Here is a 27,129-nt window from a genome sequence, read left to right as displayed (position 1 = left end):
CTGATAGCCTCTTTTATTTTATTGAAATATTAAGTACTTTACACATACCCCTTTAACATCCAGTTACTCTGCTTGCTCTACACACCTGTCTGCATCCCGTATCTTCTCTGGGGACAAAAGGCAGCTGCTTATCGTATATAGCTGCAAAAAAACTCGGCTTTCTCACAGTAGTTTTTGTAATGACCATTGAGTGTTTTTATACCAGATTCTGTAGTATGATTAAAGCTTTAAAAAAGTATGGGACAATGTTAACGGATTTTAATCTCACATTAAATGAGAGATAAGAAACCATTGTGCAGACATTATTCATTTTCTTATTAAGTTCATCAGAACTCTTCATTCTTAAATGGGTTTGTAATAATAGTGTTTCCTGCCTGTTACACTGAAACAGCACAGATTATGTGGATATTGTCACAGATTTCCACCATGTTTACCACAAAAAACTTGGGATTTGACTAATTAGGATTTTTTCAGTATTTTGTAAAGAATGTAATTGATGTTTTGGTATCTGAATTGTAATTGGTTTTGGACCTGAAGAAGCTCATGCTGAATCCTTATTGGCGATCACTGACCAGAAGGAAATATAGTATTTTTTAAAGGTATTAAGGAAGTTTGCAATATCATGTTGAATCCCTGTTCATTAGATAAGACTGTTAAAAAGAAGTGAATAGTATTGGGTCTATGTCCTCATTTACACCTCCATTTAAGGTGGCACAGAAATATAAACTGCATAAATGCAGTGCATTCTATTCAGAAATGATCTAATATACAGGCATTAAAAAAAAAAAACCACCACATTTCATGTAAGAAACCTCTCTTAATTTCATATTTTCTCTTAGCAGGTGGGATTGCTGCAACTTATTTCATGAACATCAAAACTAATTATTGCCTATTTTTTCATGTTCTCTAACCCTCTCCTTCTCCTATGACCCTTTCCCAGTGCAAAACCTTAGTTCTCTCCCATTTATGTTTCACCTCACCCTTTCTATCTAAATAATCCTAAATTCTACCCATGTGTTCAAGCTCTCTTGTCATCTTTAATATTTCGATTTCCTACCAGTATCTCTTGAGCCATTCCAGAATAGCTTCAGCTGTTTGAGTTTTCAGCTACTGGTTGAACAAGAAGTAGCAAATGCTGTGATGAGTTCTAACCTACATATGTGATTATTGACCAAGGCTTTAGGACCTTGAGTTTCCAAGCATGCTTGTGTGTTTGTAAATAGTCTCACTGAGTTCAATTGGACTATTCATAAATCAAAGCTTTTTCTGTAAGTAATAAAGCATTATATAGACGTATATATTGATACAAGTAAAACATAAACCAATAGCACTAGGAAGAACAGTGTTTCAAAGCAAAACATATTTCTGTCTTCTAGACATTTGAGGATAAAGAGCGGTATTTGCCTGCTTTTGATCATTCTAATTGTTTCATGTGGTATGTGACAGCAGCTTCACAAACAGACAGATGAGGGTTTTTTTCTATGTAAATATTTTTGGAAATATATAATAGTAACATTTTCTAACAGGCTTAATATTTTTAATGATCTATGTGAATAAATGAAAAACCTGACAGTTTTGAATTTATGATTTTTGGATAATGTTGGATATTGTGTGTGTATATATATGTATGGGTCAAATTGAGAACTCCTTTGTTTGCATATTGAATTAAGATCCATAGAAGGTGAAAAGAGGAGCTTTTGTACTTAGTACAGGTCTAAAAATGAAGGCTATTGACATGTGGATTCAGATGTAGCACTGAACAAAAATGCAGCCAGCCATTGCCCAAGGTAGATCAGTGTTTCAAGACACAATTGGAGAAGGCAGTTCATGAGAAATAGATTACAAAGAAAAGAGACGAACTTGGGAGGACATATGTCTAACAGGTCTGAAGGTTATTGAAGAACCTCCTATCTACTGTAGAACGCAGGGGGATTTTGATTGCAGGGGCCAGAAAGAAGTATGTGTTTCTTGAAAGGAGTCAATTGTAAAAATAAAAATATCTTGGATGCTGTTGCAGGATTCCAAAGAATGCTCATGAGAAGGGAGAAAAATGAGGCAGATACTTTATTCTTTTGTCTATGTATGTGTATGTATCCTGCTCACTAAAGTAATGTTTTTTAGACCTTAGAACGTAAGCATGTCTCCCTGCACACTCTAACGTCTCTGAAGAAGGCTATGTCAGAGTGAAGTTGCAGCTAAAAAACATCTGCTCAAATAGGAATTAAAAATAATTGAACAGAAGGTGCCACTTGTGTGGAGGGAGAGAGCATGCTCTTCAGGTGTGCTAGACAGGCCAAGAAAAAATGCGTAGTGAAGCATAAGAGTACATGTTTTAACATGGTAAGACCAGACAGGAACCCTGGTGGTTGTCAGTCTAGGAAGCCCTACCAGAGTTATGATCACGTTATACTCGGAAGCACTACGGAAAAGGAAACAAAAAGTCTGATGGTTGTGAGACTACTGAAAAAGTTCTGTAGATTTCCTGAATAAAACCAGTAGTTTTTAGGTGAAAACAGTAACTTGTATTCTGCTGCTATCATGCATGGAGTTTGCCAATATTTGGCTTGCTTTATTTAGGAGCAAAGCGTATGTAATGCTAGTCAGGAATATTTTTAATGGCATACTTTGCCTATGAAATATGTATACAAAGTCCTGTTTCTCCAAACATAATAGAAATAAACAGCAGTAGCTTTCTTTTTCACAGTTTTTGAACCCCTCTGATAACTCCTGTGTAATGCAAAGCATCATGTGCTTGCCCTCAAAGCCATGCAACTGTTCTATCTGTTTATTTGTATAGTAGGCTAGTAAGCTCCTTACTCAGATTTTTTTTCTCTCAACACCAGGGTAAACTTTCTTGCATGTTTTCTGTTTTGATTACTGTTAATATTGCCTGAAAACATCTTCCTACATCTCCCAGATATTACTGCAGAAAGGAGCACTTAATTGCTTTTTTTGTTTTGTTTTGCTGGACGGAATGCAGTGAGTACAGTTACCAAACTTAAACAAAACATGATTGACAAGAATCCAAAGACAGCCTTAATAGCAGCAACCTCTCTCATCCTAGAAGAACCATAGATCAGACTTTTTTCTTCTACTTCCATCACACTAGTTAGAATTACTTGTGTCTTTTCCTGAAAACTGCAAATTTAGTTTTGTAGTCATATGGAATTTTTTCAGCAAATTTGAAGATAATCGGTAGATTTTTAACATTTTACTTGAGTGGTGATTAAAACATGCTTCCGTATTATAAACTCTGATCCTTGTCTGCAGCTTCTTTTTTCCGCTTAAACTGATGGATGAATTCTTGACCTCTTTTGAAGGCAGTGGATGTTTTAGCATTGACTTCATCAGAATTAACATTTCATCCCGGATGTTTAATAGGGTTTGATTTCATGCAATCCTCATTCTATTGTATTTCTGACATCCAAGATACAGCAGTTTCCCTGCCTTTCCCTCGCCCTTGGACCTTACCCATTCCAGCTGCAGCAAGAGTGCAGAAGACTCGGAGGCCCTACTTCTAACACCAGCAGCACTTTGCTCCCTGTCATGTCATTACAAAGAGGAGCATGTCTCCCTTACTGGAGAGGGGAGCCTTCTCCTCATCTAGGGCACAACACAGGGTCTCCATTGTGTGCTCTGAGACAGCGGGTATACTTCCTTGCAAACCTATCTTTTTAATCTGATAACTTTAAATAAGCTGAAATTTTCAGAAGACATGCTTTCTTTAAATAGTACGTATTTTTGGTAAGAGAGAAGCTACATTATAAAAAAGTCTATGAAAGATGCTTAGAATATGTTTTTAAATGAGAAACATCAGCAAATATGGATCTCTCTTGAAATATTAAAATATTTATGCAGTGGAACAACCAAAGCCAGTATGTTAAAAACATTATTTTAGACACTGTATACACATCTCATACAAGCAGATTGATTTAAATTGTGTAAAATAGTTTTATTCAATAGCAAGCTTTTAAATGATAATTTAAAGTAATATGTGAGTTATTGTTTTTGTAGAACAGATCCACTCTCCATAAGTGAAAGCCAGGTAAATTTATGTTTGAATGTGTTCTTTGGCCTTATATCTTAATTTAGCTCTTCTCCAATTTTTTTTCTCGTTTTTATGGAAAACAATTTTGACACAAATTGAGGCTGATTAATGGCAGACTTTAGCAGACCAACCTATTATTCATTTCTTTGAATCTGTGTACTTGTTTGAGATTTTTAAAATGTGTGTGGCGTACAATGAATCTGATTAAACATTCCATTGGTACAGTAAACTAATATAATCTTGTTTATAAAATTCCTTATTTCATAGCATCTGCCAAATTTAATATAAAGAGATAATAACATAAATTATTTCCTACCTCACCCCCTCTTTGACTGTGAGAGAGACTGTGATCATGTGGGGAAATATGAAAACTTTAAATAATAAAAAAAGTGTCCTTGCTAACAAACTGAATTCATAAGTAGTTTGCAGTCTGCTAAAAATGATTGAACTTCACAGCTGTGGAGGCAAGTTTATATTCTTCCTGTGCAAGTTCTTCTACTCAGCCACCTCTGAGCAAGCAGCTGTATGATTACTCAGCTTGCCCTATTCTAAGGACGGATTGCAAGACTTGGCATTTTGGTTTGACTAGATGAATAGGAAACTGCAGGATGCGAACTGTAGGATGTAAACTTGCAGCATGTCAGCTGTTTTACGATAACTGCCTCTGCGCACATCCTTGTACGTTGCATGTACCATGAGATGCAAATTCCAGGTGTTTGCCTTCTTCCTGTCTGAAAGACCAGTATGTCAGCAATGTGCCAGTCGTGGAAGCATACATGAGGCACATTTAAATAACAGCTTTGTAACATTTCCTTGACAAGAAACAAGTTCTGTTTTGTTTCAACAGTGAGTAACCCCTCTTCCTTTGCTGCAGCAGAGCAGGCTGTATATATATACATATACAGCTGCATAGCCCACAAGAATGGAGAGAGACTGAGGAAGGGCTTCTGAGGGAAGTATGACGGCATCAGAGGACAAAAAATTCTTCTGCATAAATTCTTACTCTTTGCCCCTTTATTTCTGAGAAAGGAGGTGCTGCTTCCCTCAGTTGTTGTTGCCTGTTCACATCAAAAAGAAAAAGAGTACAAGACTAGCTTGCAGCATATGAGTTGCCTAAGTTAATATTGTTACATTATGTGTTGTCACAAGAAGAAACACTATCGCAGTGACAGAATATTAGTGTTTGTTAAAGAACTATCAATTTTTGTCTCTTTTTTACTTGTCAGAAGTTAATTTTGTGGATATATGATCCTGAAAGTGCAGATGCTTCCGAACTGAACCACACTGCAATTATTCCATCACAAGTACGTTGAAATGATGCCACTTAAGAAAAAAGCTAAAATGCATGTCTTGTGAAAATTTACCAGTTGAAAGTGGAAATGTCTTATTGAAATATACTGCCTGCATACATCTTTACTTATTTCCTTTTACTCTGTTAGGAAAAATAAATTTGCAAGGTTTTCTCTCCTGTTAATACTGCAGCAGTAACACAGGTATAAGTGAGATAAAATCTATTGTCTATTTCATAGAAATAGAATAGCAAGTTTTAGTGATTCAGTCCAATTTTAGTCTTTGTGAAAATTATATTCAGAAATTGTAACTGGCAGTAACATGTGACAGTTAGTTAAACAGAAGTCTCTTTTCAGATTTCCTCATGTACCTGCATAGCAAACTGTTGGAAAAAGGTTTAAGCAAAAGCATTGTGGAAGTCATGATATGTGATAAATAGGGATGTCAATTTACTGGTTTTACTTAGACCTCAAATGTGACAACCTATTGTACAAGCTGATCTATACAGATAGGTCTCTGGACTGAATGGAGATTCATTTAAGAGATTATCCCACATGGATTAGTTGTAGGGATTAATATGTACAATAAATTTTGTTAGGAATGGGTTTCTGACCTAAACAAATGGCAGAAAGTAATTAGTCTTTGGTACAGTATCTGACATGAGGTATGCATGCATGGCACCACAATTTATTTTAATTTTTTTAATTATTATTTTAAGTTGCCATCATTATATCTTTTAATTTTTTTAACATTTGTTACTATCTTCAAGATTAAAATGAAATAGAAGAAAAAGGTAGCAATATTAATTGTACTGTGAAGGCATTTTTGTTGTTAGATAACAATGTTAGGAAAGTGTTTTTGTTTTCTGTCTGCTGCTACGGAAAGAATGCAGAGAAAACTGAACTTGGCTCTGAGTGTTGTGTATTCTGAAATTAATAGATTGAGTAAATATGATTTTAATGTTATGTCATTGTTTGAAAATTTATTTTATAATATCAAAGCTTATTCCAACTTCAGAATTTCAAAAGAGAAATGTTGTAATAAACAGCCTTACACTAGCTGGACAATATTAATTGTAATATTTATTGTACTTAAACAGGGTTCTCAGATATTCGGCAGGCTATTTTGGAATTTGGGACAGGAACCTGTTGTTCATACCTATTTGAAAAAAGAAAAGTACTATTCTCAGGAACATTCAAAATTAGGGTATGGTTTTTTGGTTTTGGGGTTTTTTTTTGTGGAATGCTATTTAAAATTGTTACACTTGCGACTCTACAAACAGCTGTTGATGAGTAGGGCCATGATGAGAGCTGTTGATGAGAGCTGTTGATGAGAGGCCCATGTCTGGGCCTCTTTTTTCTACTTTGAGATAACTTTGTGCTTCAGTAATAATTTTGCCATTTTTCCTTTTCTTTGAAGACAGCTTGTCATCTACACGTTTAGCTGCCCTTTGTTTCATTCACCATAGTACTTAAACTTACGTAGGTCTTTCTGTCAGTCCTAAAAAACTCACTGCATGTACTTGTTCTACTTCATATGTATAGAAGCTCATGGAGTAGAAAGCAAGATCAAAAATCACCTAAAATTTTTCCTGTAATGAATGATCTTTGAGTCTTAATTGTCAAGTTGTAGGTATCAGCTCGAAGCTCAACATATCCCCCCATTCAGGTATGCCATTCCTGGAAGTTCAGGACCTGTGCGAGGTGGTGTGTCAAACACCTCATCCTCATTTAGAAAAAAAATCTTGGACAGATACTCTTCTTCATCCTTCTCTAGACTTCTGAGTGGGGGTTGCACATTTTTACTTCAATGTGCTGATATTTCAGGCACAGTTTCAAAAAAGAAGTAAGGTAGCTCAGGCAGAATATCATTCAGGTTCAATTAAACTGCTTCCAGTGTCTCTGCTAGCTTGTTTAGGATAAAGTTCAGGTATTTGTGCGAAGTATCACATCTTAGACATTTTCTTTCACCTGTTGCTGAAGAATTGAGCATTTTCTGTGAATCAACAGTTAACTATATCCTTGATGAGCAGTAGTAGGGCAATGGCAGTAGTAATATAGTTCTAAACATATGTGATAAAATAATACCCAAAGTATTAATCCTTCTTTTAATGCTTGCTTTTATTACAGTCATGCTTTGACTGGGGATTTGCATGTTCTTTATAGGAAATAGGATAGCAAGGAAGTGGTTGGAAGGTGAGGGAAAAGTGAAAGGGATCCCAGAGCCTCCTCATACTACAGCATCCACCACCAGGTGACGTTCGTAGGAGCTGTTTTCTTAGGAACGTCGTAGGATTCCAAAGGATGAATGAGTTTCTTTCTTTTCACAAGCAACTACTGTCAATTTTCTTATAAATAAATAAAGGGATTGTGGTAAGATTTTGGTGAGTCTGGGCAGTCATAAAAAGGCAATTCACGTATCCAGACAAACCTGACATTTGAAGAGCTTCCTGAGGCAGTGCCATCCCCTTCAATTCCTATTTTTTCTGTGCTGGAGCCCCTGATGAAACTCTTCTGCACTATTATTTCTAGTATTTTGGACCAATAAATATTAGAACTAATATAAGGACTCTCATACTGTCAGTTGCTCTACTTTTATCACTGCTTACTGCATTTTAGGGCAATTACTTCTTTTCCTTTCTACGAGTATATAGTATTCACCATATTTTGCAGTGTGCCATGAAAACACAACAGGTCAGCAGTGACAAAAATTCACAGTTTTTATGTGATTGTGAGTTCATGAGAAAATAGAACAAACCAGTAAATAATAATGATGTGAACATACCACAAGTTATATGTAGCAAAGGTATTTGTCACGAGTTTTGTGATCTGTAAAATTTTATCCTACGTAGGCCTTCAGTGAAGCTAATCCAAATACATCAGAGCTAAATTTTCTCATGGAGTAGTGAGAATGAGTCTGGGTTTACATTTTACAAGGGCTTCTCAGCTGCAGACATTTCCTGCAGCATATTCACCATCTGACCCTTACCCATTTTACACACTCTCTTAATGCCAATTATAAGAAGTTCATTACTATTTTGTGACTTTACCTTCTTTTTTAAAGAGTTTACTCTCAGCATGTAATTAATGCTATGTATTATACTGCAAGAAACGAGATGACTTTTAATGGGGTAGGTAGTACTGTTTATGTAGGTTTGGTTTGCTCTCCCTTGGTCGTTATCTATTGTACCTTTCTATTTTATCACTAGATGGCAACATAGCAACACTCCATATCAAAAGTTGCTATAACCAGAGATGGGCTTTTTCTATTGCATTTTTCACAGCAGAGCTTAAATAATTCACCCCACCCCCTGAAATGGGAACATATGCATTCTGGCAATTTTAGTAAATTGTTTCTTAATGGTGTGAGTTCTGGTATTACTTTTTTCTATCTTATTAACTGCTGCTTTTTTAGACAACTGAAGTGCAGAATAATCAAGTAAGAGAAAACAAAATTGCTTTATAAATAAACAGTCAGTTTTCTTCCGAATAAGGAAGAAAGTCTATTGATTCATCTGAATCATTTTACATATGCTTCATAATTTTGCAGAAACACTTGTTACTGAAGTCAGTGGCACTCATGTTCACATCTACATGAACAGAATTTGCATCATTTTTGCCTTTCCAAATATTTAATTTACTGAGATAAGTCTGGAAGTTAATACATCTGTTGATAGAAAAACAGTGAAGTAAGTTTGGGGTGAAACAACTTGTACCCAATAATCATATGCAAGAGTCTCCTTAGCATACCTCTTGAGAGCACTGAGCCCATAGCCTAATTCAAATTCTAGTCAGACTGGACAGGATGATTATCACTAGACAAGGTATGCAAACTGAAATTTCAAACTCAGTTTCTCAGGAGACATATTTTCCAGTGAAATGAGAGAAAAAGAAACAAGACCAATCTTAACTGAGCTACCAGCTTCCTCTGCTTTTGGAACCTTGGACAGACTCAACAGTTTTGCTCAGTATTTGGTAAACAGTCAGCGAGAGGCTCTTAGGTTTCTTAAGTCTCCTCTGAAACTCAGCAGCAGGTCCTCAGGAAACTCAACACAGTTTGTAAGAATAGGAACAGGTTCTGTCCTGCATCGCGTTTTCTCCAGAAGCCAAAACTAGAAAGCTTATACTCCTCCCAGGTCTGCTTTATACTGAGCTGAATTTTTTGATTTTTAAGTTTCTGTCAGCCCTGCTGTATCCTGATGTAGTGAAACAGAACCGTTTGGGCCTTGATATTTGAAGAAGTCATCTTCTTCGGAGATGATGGCCTTTTGCACCCTGTCAGATCCATTATTGTCCTATGTATTTAATGAACGAGTCTTATTATGCCAGCTGAAGTTAGGGAAGTAATATTGGAAAGTTGTGCAGCTACTATTAATTGAAAAGTAACAAAAATAATTTCTCTGTCTTTATTAACTTGCATTATCTACACTCTCTGTTTCCTGGGAATGTTCATCAAGGAAACCTCTTAAGTTTCAAACTCACTCCAGACTTGATGTATTGGAGCTACTAAAGCTGTGTTCATATCAATATATATCCTAATAAAGTGACAGTATGCTATGTACCTATAACTGGGAGGACCACACAGATTGTTGATCTCTGTAAGGAACCCATCAATGAATGGATTAGTAGAATTCATTAATAATTCTATAGAATACACTGAGCATGCAAGTGAAGCATATAAGGATAAGGACAAAGATTTACATAATGTGATTTGTTATTTTTTATAGGATTCTCTAAATTAGCTGCTTACCAAGCATACTAATATTTTCTGCTTTCAGTTCTTAGAATATCTGCATTAGGGATGCATGTGTAACTGTGAATGTGATGCATACACACAGGCAGAGTGTGAAAGAAACTAAGAATTCTTCCCAAAGACTTAGAAATTGCCAAGATTTGTGACTATTTCTGTTGTCAGATTTGCTACTCTGCATGATTTACAGTAAGCCTATTCCTACACATAGGTTATCTCTTTTAAGCCCCATTTTCTCTTATTGCTTATCAACACAACTCTTGCTGAATTATCAGTGGCCCTGATCATCATCTGCAACACGGCTTGGTATTAGTTCTTGTTAATCTGTTTTCTTCTATACATTCCAAGTAGCTCAGAGGAGGTTGTGGGAAAGGTGGGGAGAAGGTGTCCTCAGTAATAGTGAAAGCTGTATTATTCCATGGAGTTATAATGTTACAACCATTCATTTTTAACTCCAGATACTACCTTCTCAGCCAGATCTTTCAGTCATGTACAGTTCTTTGACAGCGCTGAGATAGGAATATGCCTGGTTTCCTAAGTTTAGAAGTTAAAGTTCAACTGCGGGCAAATTTTCATTTTTTCTTCCCTGATTTCATTTCATCATCTATCTTCTGGAATTAGAACAGAATTTGGAAATAATTTTGTACCACTGAAGGTGCAGTTCTTCTAAGAATGTGATGTTAATCATGTAGGTGAACTGACTGAAGTTTTCATCTTTCAAGTTTCTCTGTTTATTTGTTGTTTCTTCCATTTCCAGATTATGGACAGTTGATGTGCCTGCAATATCTGATGACATCGTAGCAAAAATACATGGAAAGCCAACAGTATTTTAGGAATGCTTTGTTCTAGATTCTCCTTTTATAATTCCAAGGCCCAAACAATCATTTCCTGGCAAGGAAAATTACATTTCACTCTGTTCCCCCCAAAATAGTGACCTCTCCGTTAAACGGTCTGCATGTTTTCCAACAGCAGTTTTATTATCAAATTTTGGAACTTTCTATACAAATGATGGATTCAAAACTTACATAGAAATAAAAGTTCCCTCAGATGCTTTGACCCAAGGCCTAAATAACAATGTAACTGATGTGGCTTTAACAGATAATGGAATAATATTTTTAATAAATGGTACTTTTTATAAACGAGAAGCTAGTAATTTTTTTAAACTTGGAGTGGAACACAAGCTTCCTGAAAGTGAAATCACTGGAATACATTCAAGATATTGGTGTTCATCTGTCTGTCCAGTGCAGGTAGGTTATCTGTAGTTCTCATGTGACATTTAAGATACGGATGGTCTTCATTAAATGTCTGGATGAATCTATTTTAGATCTACTTTTCATTGATGTAATGCTGGGTTTGGAATTAGAAATGACCAGACAGCAACAAGTTTATTTAAGGAACGTTTTGAAATAAGGTTTGCACATTGTCTGTGGCTCTCACTGCATGAGCTCATGCAGCCATATGAAATCATTTTTAGGATCACAGCTTGAATTTGTAAATGCATTTCAGTGAAGCTCTCCTCATTACATTAGCTGAAAATGTATCCCAAAACATCTTCATTTCTTGATGTACATCCTTGATACAAACTTCAAGAGAAGTTACTATTTACCTAATCGCTGTGTCATTTTTTTTAACAGAGTGGAAAACAATTAGGTACTTTGGCAGCATGGACATCTTCTGAGGTTTATCTTGGATATAATGAAACATTTACTAAAATAGGAGATAGGGCACACTTAGTGAAGTTCTTAAATTTTCCTGAACGCTGCTTCTTTATCTATAGAGGCTGTTAGCTATGACTCAGTCCCATCTGAAATTACGTTGTTGCTGATCTGCAGTGGCTGCAGCTCCTCCAAACTTTTTTTTCTGGCAGTTTATAATGAAGACAGACAATTTTGGGGCTTAAGAAATTTTTACGTACCTGTTCCTCGCAGTTCTGTTATGAGGATGATATACATAAGTGCAGCATTATCATCTGGGCTGCTGTGGGATGACGTGAGCATTTACTACACTTACAAAAACAACACAGCTAATGGATATTTTCAAGTATCTGGATCAAAACTTTCTCTATCATCAGAAATGTCTCATGGGAGCACTATTCACCAGATTATTTTTGGTTAAGTATACTATATTTTAGGGACTTAAGTATTCTTTTTAATTAAGTGGTAAAGTAAAAGCAATTTCAAGTAAGAGATTATTGAAGCTACCTTTCTGTAAATGACAGTAGAACAATACTTATTCATTTCATTGGTCTGTTAAGACTGAAAATTATTATTTTTAGATGGACAGACATACCAAGAAGAGAGTTAGCAAACTAGTTATTTTTTCTTCAGGTATTGCCAACCTGCATCCCTATCAGTATGATTCTAACCTGCACCCCCTATTCAGTATGAGTCTAATCAGAAAACTCTGGCTTTCAGCCTTAGCATTTGTTACAGGAAGATAACTTGATTATTTTTGTCCAATTCTGTTTGACTACAAGTTTAATGGCATGATAGCTCTGATTTTTTTCAAGAGAAGGTGACTGAAATGGCATGACAACGTTTTCAGTACATCAAAGAGAGATTCTTTTGCAACTTTCTGACTTTTTAAGGCACTCACTTTCAGATTATAATCACAGCATCATATTGAAAATACCTGGAATTCCCAAGTAGAACACAACTGTTACTAAGAAAAGTCCTTTTATTCATTATTCCAGCCTCAGGAAACCCCATCAAGTCTTTTCCCAAGGTAGTTGCTCATCTTTAGTTGGCTCTTAAAGGAGAATTCAACTAAGCAGGTGCCATTCACTCTACAGACAATGGTATGGTTTTTTGACTACTTGAGTCACCTGGTAACTGTACAAAAGTCCAACCTGAGTCCATCCCTATGAAGTTCAGAGTTCAGCAGAGCAGTGCTGGACACTACCACAGCCATGTCCTACAAAATTGTTCATGAGACTTCAGAGATCTTATTCTACAGTTTTGAGCTGTTGTTCCAATCAAAAACCCTTCTGAGAGTGCAGGATCATATGGGAAAGCTCTCTTAGACAAAATTAGCCAGCTCCAAAGGCCAAGATAAATATTCATTGGGATGAGGCTTGCAAGATGAAGTTATCATCAGGCTTACTGGACACTCAGTTTTACCTACTGATGCATCTTATATGACATAGAGGATGGATCCTAACAATGTAGCCTGGTGATGGCTTCAGAGCCAAGCTTGTCATTGCAATTACAGCAGCAGCTGAGGGACTAGTTACAAAGAACAAGAAGCAACTAGGCAGAGTATGGCAGAATTGCCAGCCCAACTATTGCACAGTGCAGGTGGCCAGGCCAAGGGTACTGGCAAGAAGATTTCCAAAGAGGACTTGACAAATATTTCTGCTAAAAATAATAACCTCAGGATGCCATAGAAAGGCATGCTGTCAGTGCCATGAGAGGAGGTCAAGTGATAGTACTGAAGCCATTTTCTTGGTGGTCCTTTTTAAAGAGAAGTCAGGCTTATGAAGGCTCACAGAAGACTATACCTGACTACCATTTCCATACTGACTTAGCAAGGAGAAGCATGAGAAGGAAACACATTAATCAGTCTTCCAGTGCTCTTTGTTGAGAGAGAGTTTCTACCTTGTGGCCACTGCAACTTTCCTAGCCTGACTAGAGCTGATCCATAAAAGTCTTGTGTTACATGACTCAAAATAGCATGTTAACTGAAGTCAGCACTGTAAATTTGCACATTAACTACACAATTTTGCAGTATGAAGAAGGCAGATTTTTTAATAAACATGAATAAGTCACATAAACTGATAATTGCCTACCCAAATTTAGGCACATGGAACACGCTTAAATATCTCTTCAGTGTTTGTCAGCATTTCATCTTGTTTATCTGCCCTCTTCCGTTCTGTTGCTGCTATGTTTCATTTGGGTGTCTAATGATCCATACATATCAAAAGTGTCTCTCTTGTGCTTGAACAACCTGCTAATTTAGATGCCTACACCATAATCATAGCATGTTGTGAAGCAACTGCTATTTTGTAGAAGTTTAAGTCCTGTCACTCTCTACAAGCTCACCCTTTCCTAAATACCTCAAAACAAGGCTCCTTTATCAAGCCCATAAATGAGGCCCAAACACTAGTATAAAAACACTGACCTAAGCATGATTGTTTCGGCAAGGCTTAGGACAGGTTCTGGGCTAAAGACCTAGGAAATACCAGAAGTAGATGGTGTAGAGGACAGGTCATATGGCACACGCCTCATCCTCCTCCTAGATGCAGCACTGCCGTTCTCACTGATGAGACGGAGTAGGTAGAGTGTTTCCAGCTCTATCTCAATGCCATGATGTATCTTTGCAACCTTCCTTGAGACAGATTCATTTCCAGTCATGTCACAGACATCACTGTTTTCCTCTAATATATGTGAGAATGCCTGGTCATGGGAATGTGTTCTTATTGTGTGTGGGAATGTTGTTGAAGGAAAATTCTTGTGATGGTCTTAGGTGCTATTTCCTTCCCTGTGTTGTGCCTATGAAGAAGAGAGAGTTGAGGATTTAGGTAGCTATATAATTCTGCTGTCCAGTGACCCTGGCTCCTTGATATTCCTTTTCTTTCCTTTGTCTTCCTCCCTTTCCAGCTCCCACCCTCTCTCAGGGAATTCTAATCCTCCTCTCTGTGCTTCTTCCCCATGGGAGGCTGAGAATGGGGAACTGACCACGGTGACTGAGTGCTGGAGTGTTTAAAATAGTGACTGACTAGAAAAAAAGGATTTCTTTTTTCTTCTGAAACTGACTGTGGAATGGGATTGGCATTCTGGTAGAGGTGACCAGGTAGCTACCATGCATATGGTCACGTCCCCTTAAAGACACCAAGTTGTTTCATGACAGCAGTGTCTGCAGTAGAAGCTAGTCATTTCTCTTCTGTGACATGGAGATCCTCGAAGGAAAGCGGAATGTGTGATTCCAAAAAGAAATTATGCCAAATCGCTGAGGGTGTCTGTGTGAAGCAAGGAAAAACCAGGAGATACAAATGAGGGTGCCAAATTGTGCAGTCCTTGCAAGCACACTGCAAGCATGACAGTGCTTTTATTTTCAGATGTTTCAGGAAGGAGCGGCATTGCTTGGATGAGAGTAGATCTCTCGGGCACCTTTTCCAAAGGAATCTAAAGAGTGTAAAACTGCTGGGAGGTTCAAAGAGCACAGGCTTAGTCTTTTGTGCTAGGGCATTTGTCTCAACTAAATGAAGGCTCTTGGTTTACGGGATGTATCGACCTATAGTTCAGATATCTAATTTAGGGTAGATGAATCCCAGATACACTGTTTTGGCAACCTAGAACCACATGAGTAGAGAAAAGATTCAACCTCTCACTTAACATACGCACTGTGGAGGACCCATAGAAAATAAGTTCTGGAAGCAGAATAGGACATTTTTTTCCAATTCCACAGATATCATGAAGATATCCTTTATCTCACTAGAAGCATCACTATGGTTTAAAGATTTTTATTAATTATTGTTATTTTTTATTCTCTTTTAGACATTTACATTTTACCACCAAACTGACTATACTTTAGAAGCCAATTATACAAAGGCATTGTGAGTATCAGAAAATTTATACAGTAGATGTTGAGCTGATAATGTAGTTTTGATAAGTAGGAATTAAAAGTTTCATCAGTACTACACTAACTGCCCTGACATTTATTACATAAATTAAATAATACAGTTAATAGTGCTAAAGGGAAAATACTGCTTGTTGCTGTAATACTTCAGGAAGGGCCATATGCAGCCAACAATGGACATGAGTCACATTAGGGAAAGCAAATAAAATATTTATAAAATATAAAATAGATAATACTGTTACAAGGAGTTTATAAGGGTCCTATTGACAGAAAAACCATGCACATTTTACCTAATACACAGATTCATTCCAAAGTTTCTTTTCATTCTTTATGTTCCAGCTGACAGGCTTTTCAGCATTTATATTTTCCTGGGTGAAGATACAGCTGTTGAACAAACCTACATCCCAAGGTTATATTCACTGATGAGGATCTGGTATTGGAGATCAATCCTAACTCTCTTATCCTCACTTCTGTTTTAGATTTGCATACAGGTTTATTCAAATCTTCTCTCCACCTCTAAAAGTGTTATTGATACTCAGGTTACTCAGAAGACAGTTCTGACCTTCTTCTATACTATTAACCACCTTTTTTCAGAAATGCAAATGTCCCTTTGAGAAGCAAGATGCTGTTGTCTTTTGTATATCAGTGAATTAATAACAAATTGATACCCTACTGAAGGCTAAAAAAATGTCTTCTCTCATTTGGTAAGCCTTTTTGCAAATATCATCATAGAGCCTTTCCAGAATCTGAACCTTACATTCCACATATAAAGTAAGAGCTATTCTTCCTAGAAAGATATGCAAGAGATTACTGAGTGTGGCACATGACTGAGCCACCTCATTCTTTGAAGGAGATGACTTCAGCTACTGTTAAATAAGCACCTCAACATGTAGCCTTAGTACAGTGCTCTGGCAAAGGACCAAATGGGATTTTTGTATGTATAAGAAAGAGAATATGAATAAGAACTAAGATCAGTTTGCTTTGGTGTGTAGTGTTGATAAAGCTGAGACTAATATATTTGTGTCCAGTTCTAATATCCCCTGTTCAAAAGGAATGTAAAAATACTAAGAAGGCTTTAGGATCACAAAAATGATCTGGTAAGTGAAGGAAAAGTTTTGCAATGTGATGCCTAAACAATCAATTTGTTTCATGTTTGATAAAAGAAAGTGGCCATTGCCCTCAACATTTTCGTAATGCCTGCAACTCTGCACAAGAAAATGAACGTAATTTAATGTCAGGCTTAACTGTTCCATCAGGTATGCTGTAGGAATTAGAAAGGTATCGTTTTCCCAGTACACCATGGCCAAATTACTCTCTGTGAGGTGAAGGTGTGTTTGTTTTCACTCCCCTTTGAAGCATCAGTTTGGGCACAGATGAATATGATATCAGATAGACTAGTTGGGAGAGTGTTATACCACAGATGCATGGGTTGTTGGACCTTGTTCTTATGTTTAAAATGAATTACAATTCCCTGTTATTTCAGAGGCTTCAAACCTTCATATGTCACGAAGTAGTCACCTAAGAACTGAAATGCTTTAGTTAACTAAATTTACTGTGCTTTATTCAAAAGAATCTGGATGTAATTAAAATGTCCTGAGATACTCAGAAAGCTAGAGTAGATGCCTAATGGTCCTAAGTACTGTGATTTGTATGGTTTACTATCAGCTTTCCTTTATTTGTTGCCATAATTACACTCATATTTTAGAAGTTATTTTGCCAGTCTCATGTGTCCCCTTAAATTGGTCTGACAATTGGTAATGAGCTCAGACTCTGTATTTTGTTTTGTTTTGAGTAGCTTCTTTTGCTTTCCATTCAAGACAACATTTTTACATTTTCAGTTAGGTGAAGTATCCAGCCAAAGATCTTGGTAAATGATCCATGAAGAAGGCTAAACACCCCAAATGGCCATTCCTCTTTGACTTCATCTTTGAATCAGCAATACTACAACCCACGTTAAAATCACTGGCACTGGACCTCTTATGCCAGGATTCATTCCTTCTTTTTCATCCAGATATTCATTCATTTACCAGGAATCATCAGACATTGGTAATGCCTCCTTCATTTTGTTGAGGAAGCCCACCATTGCTTTAGGATACCAGTTGATTTTAAAACCTTCTTCAACAATTAACACAGACTTTATACTTTGGTGAGCTTGTCTTCTGGATTCTTCTGCCAACTATCACCCATGAGGATCTCACTGCCAATGAATGAAACAATCTTAAATCTATCAGTAAATCTATCATTGGCAGGGCCCTACATCTTGCATCCCCATCTCCAAAGATACCAAGTCTTGGCACAGAATACTGTATTTCTCTTTAGCTACAATGGTAAGCACCTATGTCATTGATAGTAACAGTGATGCATAAAAAAGCAAACACCTATTTTCAGTTTGCTCTGTGCACCTGAGGAGAAGGACTGTAAGGGACTGGATGCCCAGAATTAGCACACGTATTCCTCTGTCTCCTTCTAACTCAGATTAGCAAATTTATCAAGCCTACTTTATGAGCAGAAATGACTTGTGGTTTCTGAGATAAGTCTGCTTGTGTTTTGCTGAAGCACCCCCATGCAGTCAAATCTGGTTGTTTTCAGGCAGGTAACTTCCCTAGTCACTTTTGTGATGTGAATCCCTCTTTGAGCCCTTCATTTAAGCATGTCTGATCATTTCAGACTTCCTCCTCTCTGCTCCCTCCCCTCAACATGCTGTTCAGTTTCTCTTTCCATATCAGCTCATACCTGTAATGGTGGCAGGATCCTCAAAATATCTGTGTAGATATGCCATTCCACCCTTTTTTTCCTCCATCCAAATCAGTCAAAATGGATTGCTTCTTGGCAAGTTACAGAATTCATGCCGCTGATTTCAGCCCAGGATTCAAGGACAAAGGTCTTTACGTTAATATACTGAAGTATAGAGCCATAAAGACCCCTATGGGCATCTGATGATACCATCACTATGCTCTGCATCAAAAGACAAAGTAGCCTGATTATTCTTTTGTCAGAAATGGTTGATCTTTAAAAGTTTTGAATCAAGCTTCCAATTCAACTCTAATTCTCCTTCATGGAGTGCTGAAAATGCTAGTGAACAAACCTTGCCATTTCAGAATCTCAGATCACAGATGGGAAACACAATCAGCTGTCTTCAGTACTGTTTGCAAGGACCGGTGATTTTCTGAAATTTATTTCTTTATGGAAAACTACAATAGGAGCAACCAGCTAAGTATTCTGTTTTATGGCTGCCTGAGTCAACAGTCTCTGACTGATAGATTTCAGCTTCAGTGCTACAGTACGTTGTCTTATGTCTTTCATCTTATCTCAGCACAAGCCAGAGTTCTGCAAAAAGTGAATTCAGATAGGATGTCTGTAATTCTTACTTCCATCTTCCTAATTCCAGATTCTACTGCACCTGTTAATGGGTTCAATAATAAGCCCAAATCTCCCACAACAGTGATCAACCTCCCACCCAAACTTGACTTTTCTGCATTTCACAATGTGGTTTGTCTGCAAACGAAAAAAATCTTTCATCTGTTCACTATCTCACTTTAACTGGACTTGTGTTTATCTATAAAGACCCATTTCACAGCAATCATTAATCCATCCTCCCAAAGCAAAATTTATTCTAGCATTCCAAGAGAACTAGTCCTGGAAGGAACATTGAAAAATGCAGTCTGTCCTTGGATAGCTGCTGTATTATTAAAAAAGTAACCAGGAGGTCTAATAAAGTCAAACTTATTTCTCTGGAATCAATAAGCATTTAAAAATCACTGACTGCCAGGACTGACTCTCATGGTCCCTCAAACATCCACCTGTAATACCACAACAATACCTGTATTAGTACAGTGGGAGTCAAATGGGATGCTGACATTGTAGGTGATGTGATAATAAAATAAGAAATAAGTAATAATAATAATAGGTGCCTCTTGCCTCCAAATGAAATGACCTTGATATTGCTGCATTTAATTTCTTTGGTGTTACTGATTTATTTCAAAATAAATTCTAACACAAATTCTTGTTTTGGGCAGGGAATTCTTTTGTAGAGAATTAACCAGTGGTGTTATGTCAGTTGAACTGCAGCCTAGCATCTTTGAAAATGCATGTAAATTACAGCATCAGGTAGGTGCTGTAGCTTGATAAGGTAATTTGAAAAAAAAACAAAAACCAACAGTAACAACGCTTCTCAGATTCTTATGAGCAAATCCTGACCCACTGCCAGGAGGATTTCACTCCAATTCATATCCTTCCAAGTAGCTAACATCATGTAAAATAATATAAACACCGTCTAAGTAGAAATGCAGAAGAGAGGAAGTTCACAGTACAGTATTGATGAAAAAGTGTCCAAGATGAGTAAGATATGAAACAGTTTGTGGACACGAAGGGAGCCATAGTGCTGAACTAGGATGCAGAACTGGTGCAATAGCCAGTATTCCCATTAGTAGTGACCAGACTCCTCAAAGTGCATGGACGACGTTCATTTCTGGAAGGTTTCCTGGGTAAACTGAAGTTTGTATTTTTTTCAGGTATCTTACTGTTATGTTGGCTGCCCTCCAGGAAGGCATATTGTTGTCGAGAGGTAAGTTTTAATCATTTATTTACTTCTGAGTAACTAGTTGAAATAAATGCTAGTATAGTGGTATTTTTAGCCTCATATAGATCACTTATTAGATTTATGTTTCTTTTGCTGCATAAATGCATAAAAATAATTGAAATTTTTATCTTTCAGAATTATGTACAGATTTATATAGCTTATAACTTCTGAGGAAAAAAACTAGCAAAATTTTTTTTTAAATAAAATATCCAGCTTTCCATAATATTATCAATTCTCATTATCATCCCTGGGAAAGCCAGCGTAATGTAGGTATCCTTTATCCTGTCTTGGGGCAGTGGGATGGAGAAGATGATCTTCTGCGGTTTGTTCAGCCTTATTTTCCTATAACTCTCTGAACTGTTTACATCCATGATTGGAAGTACAGTATTATTAACTCAAAGTTCATTCTTGTACTGAGACTTCTGACATATCAAAGAGTTCAGGAAAGTAAAAACATAACCAATAGATCTCTTTTACCTTTAGAATTAATTTGAAACTAGCCTAAAATTCATCCCCAAAGCCATCTTTTTCATATTTCCTTTAAAAATTCATATCCTTAGAAAATTCGGTAACATCCTGAAATTATTGGGAAAGAGATTTTTGTGAATGGAGTTAAGAATACCAAAATAATAGATGAAAAATTGTTGTACAAATGATGATAATTCTTAAAGCGTCGAATAATGACAAATCATTTACATGTTTGTGCACTGCTGAAGTATTAAATGAAGCTAATTTATACACATTATTTTTCCTTTGTCTTTTAGACCTGTAGATGTAGTCTGTGAAAAACATAATTTCACTACCTGCAAAATACCTGGGTAAAACACTAAACAGCCCAAAGAAGACTAGGCATTTTGGACATACCGTCATATGAAACTGAAGTGCTATATTTGAATATATATCACTTAATATAAAATGAGGCTGTTCTGATATTAATGTTCCTACCATCTTTTTCTTTTGTTACAGTACAGACACAGTACTTACGAACTTAAAGCGAACTAGTATTCCAAGTATCCTCTACCAGAATAGCCTGATTGAATCAATGCAGAAAACTTGAAACATTTTTTTCTTTTCTCACATTACTCTCTGAAATATCTGCAAAAGCATTATCTGTACCTGATCCCAACAGGTTAATGGGCATTTGCTGTAGTTCAGTGTTTCACCCATTGTGCTGTTAAATGAACAGTGTACAGAAACTGGGGACTGTAATTTTTCTGTTATCTAAATTTTTACTTACTAGTTCTGGGTAATGCTGATAGCAATAGTTGGCTACAAATCTTTAGAAACCAGTGTCGTTTTTAAGTTGATTTTTAATAACATAAGGAAGTTTAAACTGTGTAGTCGAAAGAAAGACTTGCTGCTTATGTTTTTAAGTCACGGAGAGTGCCAGGTTGAAATCTTTCTGTCTAAACAATTGACACTATGTTATATCAAGATAAATAAAAATAAGAGGTTTAATGATTTTTGATTTTTCGTTTCATTAGGAAATTTCTGTGGAACCCAACAGATGAGGACCAGGTAAGAGTTACAGCTTTGACTCTAGTTGGGCTGCATATGAAAAAGAGAAACAGAGTGCAACATTCAATATCTGAATAAAACTTCTCCTTTTTTAGATAGCCTATTATGATTGGGATAAATACAGTTGCCTAATGGAACTTCATTATGAAGAGTACTTCCAACCTGTTATTTCCTTGTAAGTAAACTGCTGAGAAGTTGTGAGGCACAAGAAAGACGACTTCTACCAAGGTCATCTAGGGTTGTGAAGCTCCAGAAAACATCCAAGTCCAATGACAAGAGTAATGTTATCAAATCCTTATGTTCCTTTTCGCACATAGTACAGGATGCTGTGGTTTCAGTGGGTATTGCTGCACCACATCAGTGCTGTAATTGGAAGACACCTTAAGACACCTGAGAGTAAAACGACTTGTCAGTGTGCTGCCTACCTGTCTTACCCTCTGCAGCGACAGCAGCTTTACATGCTCACTGATCCATGAATACAAAGGCTGTTTGTGTGCTTGTGCTGTTTTATTGAGATGTCACATTCCACATGTTTTACAGATATGATGGTGATTCATATGTTAGAAATGTTGAAGCAAATTTTATATTATGGGAGATGAAAGGCAGAACTGACTATGGGTACACTTCATTCATGAAAGAAGTAAGCCATCTACTGAGAATGTAATTTAAATATTTTATGCATAATGGCCTACATGCAAAGTATGACTGTTCTTACACATTCTGAGACCTCTTTAGTCTGAATGGATGTATATAGCTGCATAACATTTTAACTTTTCGTATACTGGACTTAACATCATAGACTATTCAAAGTTATGCATGTGGGAGGTATCGAAACAATACAGTAAACAGAAGAAAAATGTGCCCAATAGAATATGGTTTGGGAAATGAAACTTCAAAAATCACTTTGAAATTTCAGACTGCCTTCTCTCCAAAGAGAAAAAAAAAGATACACACTAATCCACATGGTCATCAAAACTAATTCTGCCCAAGCTATTTATAATTAAAATTAGTACATTGCTTCCTTTTTCAGTAGGATGACAAAGGATATTTAAGCCAACTCCTCATCTATATATAGTGTCACAGGAACTTTGGTAGCCTCTTCTGACAGCTCAATTTATGAAAGAACTCTCTGACACTCTTCTGTGTATAAATATACAGCTATGCTGGAGGTTTGGACATGATCCTACTTATTCATTTGCAACCCTGACAAATGCAATTATCTCTTAAAGATAAGTAAATCAAATATACTGAAGCATGATGCCACCTTTTCATGTACCATACGTTCAAATGATACACATTTAAAATTCACATTTTTAATCTGTTGTGGGGTTTTTTTAATTTATATTTTTAACAGGCAAGTTGTCTGTATAAAGCACAGTCTTGGCCCATGATGCTTAAACAAAGTAAAAACTCTACATTGGATAAAATATGGAGACCACAGGTATGAAAATGTATTTTTAGAAATAGCTGGTGATAGCATGAATAAAATCTATTGTTATCTTACTTCATATTCTTGCATTACTGATATCCTTGGAAGAGGGGGGCATGGTGAAGCATTGACAGGGTTGAATAAAGCTCATACGACAATACTGCATTGGTGTAACCATAAAAGGATCTAAAAGGATAATTTTGTGCTGAAAATACATTATCAGCACTGTTAGTTATTATATTGCAAGAAAAGCAAAAGTATCACTTAATACTCAGTAAAGCATTCTTTGTGGTCAACAATACGAATAGTAGAAACTCTTGTAGTACAAAAGAGTGGAACACAAAGAAGAGTGCTAGACAGGAAGCCAGAGGGGGATTATAAAACTAAAAAATATTCCTCAGACACAAACACACACCAGGAAGCTGTCAGAAGAAGAGTGGGTTCAAGCCAGTGGAAGTAGAATAAGCAACAAAAATTGTGTTCATCTTTCCTAAAAAATAAAGGCAAGGAATGAGTTATTTCTTACACACAAGGCTGGAGTATCTGGCTTGAAATTTCTGCAAAATCTTGTCTTCACTGTGTTGTTCAGAGAGACAGAAATTTGTCTGAAATTCTCTCCACATCAAAGCCAGAGACAGTTTTGTTACCAATGCCAGTTTGGAAAGGATTCCATTTGGATATCCTATTTATCAGTGGTTTCCTTGGCATTTAGGTCAGCTTCATAGCGTTTAGTTCCCATCTAAACAAAATTGTTTCACAGAACCCCAAATTTGGGCTTTTGCTTAAAGGGGCAATAATGTCATTACAATTCAGTAAGCATTTTTAGTAGTCTATCTGTAGTCTTGATACTAGAAACACAGCTATAGTTAAATTTAGGGTGAAATCTATTTCATCATTACAGTTACATCTGTCTGTTTAAAATACTTCTACCATTAGAATATACTTCTAATAAAAATGATGCTGCTTTTATGCATCAATTCATATTTAAGAAGCCTGACCTATTTGTACCCTTCTCGTTGCTACAATCTAATCTTAATCACAAATATAACTCTGGATAAATTTAAATATCTTTGTAAAATAGTTTCGAATCATAGAATCGTAGATCAGCCCAAGTTGGAAGGAACCTCGAAACATCATCTGGTCCAACCTTTCATGGGAAAGGGAGCCCAGATGAGATTATCTAGTACCGTGTCCAGTCGCATCTTGAAAACCTCCAGCGATGGGGACTCTACCACGTCCCTGGGGAGGCTGTTCCAGTGAATGATTGTTCTCACTGTAAACCAATTCTTTCGTACATCAAGATGAAACCTCTCCTGGTGCAACTTGTAGCCGTTGCCCCTTCTCTTCTCCATGTGGCTCCTTGTGAAGAGAGCTTTTTTTGCTCAGTATTGCTCTTTTTGCCTTATGTATCAATAATATTATTGATGTTATGCTCTAGGGGAGGCTTGGCTTTCAGGTCAGCATCAGACTCATTTCCGATCATATGGTTAGAAGAGCTGATGTACACATTTCCCCCAGTTTCCTAGCTTTCATAGGAGATTGTCAAGGTAAGGTAGGATGAAGACCACGCGGTTTTGCTGGCCTTCAGCAGTCTAACTTTCCCTCAGCAACTTTGGCTTCAGGATCTTCTGAGACTTTCAGTTCAGAATACCAGGACACTTCCATTATTATTATACCAACTTGCAATATGTTTTTCCACTTAAATCCTTTCCATCTAACTGTCTGGATGTGGATGCTAGTGGGGTTAATACAACCTTGCTCTTACCAGTGAGGAACATTCTTGTAAGCAGAAGAAAGGAATCCAGATCTATTGAGACAGGCCAGTTGAAAAGGCTTTCAGCTCACTATAATTGAAGATCATGTTCTCCATTTTGAGCTCTCCTCCAAGCAGCAATTTTTACTATCTATTCAAATTGAAGAGTTTTGGTCTCTCTGTTAGCTCTGCTAGAGCTCTGATAGCTCTGACAGCTCATTTCATGCCATTTTTTAGCCTTGCACAATTAGGTTAAAGATTATTCTATGTGAAGATTAATCTGCTTTTCCCACCCTCTTGATGGTAGACTTTTGAAGAAGCAAAGCAGACACAACTCTCCTGTCAGCCAACTGTTCTCTTGATGGAACCTTAATTAAATTTCTGCATCTTTTCTTAATAAAATCCTTTGAGTATGGGACTACAAACCTCTTCTAAACCTGTCCACTAAGATAACCTCTTCAATCACCATTACCTTGGCCCATTAGTGTAGGTGAGAGTCAGTTCCTCATGGCTGACCTTTTTTCTAGTTTTCTATGAAGATAACGTGACTTTTAGAACACACATGAAATGCTTACCCAAGACTTTTTTTCCTTTTATTTAGCCACAGAAATCCTTGCATGCATCTTTTTTCCTAAAATTCATTCTTCTGCAGAAGCAACCCTTCGCATCTTCTATGTTAGTATATCTTCTCTATCTGTATTAACAGGATGATTTTCTAAGAGAGCTTACATACACATACCAATGGTATGAATGTAGACATGTACATACAAACAATACATCTTGAGAAATGCACAGGAAGTAACCTCTGTTTATTTTTGCTGTTTGATTGATCAGATTCCCATTGGAAGCCATGCCAGGAACCCACAAGTGTTACGAGGTTGAAAGAATGTAAAGACAATGTATAAACCATGACATTTGGGGCTTTCACCTTCAAGCAGCCAAGCTGGATGGGAAAAAACAGGGTATGTTCTGTAATATCCACAGAACTAATGCGTTGTCCTGTCCAGGACTTCCTTGTCCAGGACTTTAGCCATAATTATGAAGCATCTTCATGCCCCTTTCAGATTGAGGAAAATATTTTCTGAAGGTTTTCAGAAATAAATTCTGAGGCATCTTCCAAGTTCTCTATCTATTTTATATTCTGTTTCTTCTGTCTAGTAGTAGCCTTGAGATCTGTATAATAGAGACTGAATATGATAAACTGAATACAGACTGACTTACAACTGTAAGATCAGAAAGTTCTCCAAGCTGATGTCTTTAGGAGAAATCCAGTTACTATAAGGACTGATATATGTTTGGTAAATTACTGGCAGTTTCTTAATAGCTCTGTCAAGGGACTGAATTATATAATTTATGTTCATATGGACATTTAATTTATGCTCTATTGAACATTCACGTAGCAGAATCTATTAATAATTTTCAGCCACTACTTGCACATAAAAAAACCACCACACCAAATCTGTGCTTGTGTTTAATTGCTTTTCAAAGCTAGTTCAAAAATAAGTAAAACTCCTTTATTGTTTCTGTTCAGAATTACAGATCCTGTTTTGTGTTTCATCAGAACAGTACAAATGAAGGACTGCATGAGCAGTATCAGATTTTAAACAGCACCTCGAACAACGACATTGTTTGGGCTACTAGTCATAGTGCTATTTATGTGTTCAGAGTGAAGATATTAGATCAAAATGACACGTTATTGTCTTTTTTTTAATGTGATAAAATGTAATAATGTGGAGTGAAAATGGATGAAATGCCTACCATTGATATTTTTTAAATATTTTTTCTCAAGATTTCCTTTGGCTTTGGGGGCTACCAATATTTTCACTTCTGCCTAGCTCTGCCTTAGAAACGAGGGTGTCACTTCTCAGAATCCTTGACTTTTCAATTTTTCAGACTAATCCACAGCATATATACTGAGTACCTAATCTGAAAACAATGAGGCATTTACAAAAAAAGAACCATACTATTTGTAAATAAACACAGGTTACTTGAAAATCTTTGAAAATGTCCTATCTTGTGTTTTACAAGAACTTACAAGAGTATCGCTTCTATTCAAGAATATTTTTCTTCCCTTTACTTCAAATGAACAATTTCATATTTCAACTTTTTTATCCACTCCAAATTTTTTAAAATAAATTGATCTGTATGATATTCAGTGTACTACCCCACATCCCGTATATTTTGGG

At 36.5% G+C, this 27,129-nt stretch overlaps 1 protein-coding gene across 1 annotated transcript; it reads left to right on the top strand.

The window, feature by feature from the left end:
* Positions 1-2,974: 2,974 nt before the first annotated feature.
* CATSPERE (catsper channel auxiliary subunit epsilon) lies at positions 2,975-26,654 on the top strand. Its single transcript, XM_050893166.1, is given in 11 exon segments — positions 2,975-2,979; positions 4,015-4,045; positions 5,275-5,352; positions 6,438-6,542; positions 11,212-11,334; positions 11,722-11,841; positions 11,843-12,082; positions 12,084-12,197; positions 20,176-20,228; positions 22,302-22,401; positions 26,475-26,654. Coding segments are annotated over 11 exon segments (1,149 nt in total).
* Positions 26,655-27,129: the final 475 nt, after the last annotated feature.

Source organism: Gymnogyps californianus, chromosome 3 (genome assembly GCF_018139145.2).
Source record: "Gymnogyps californianus isolate 813 chromosome 3, ASM1813914v2, whole genome shotgun sequence".
Classification (NCBI taxonomy): domain Eukaryota; kingdom Metazoa; phylum Chordata; class Aves; order Accipitriformes; family Cathartidae; genus Gymnogyps; species Gymnogyps californianus.
This window is presented reverse-complemented; position numbering and strand designations above follow the sequence as displayed.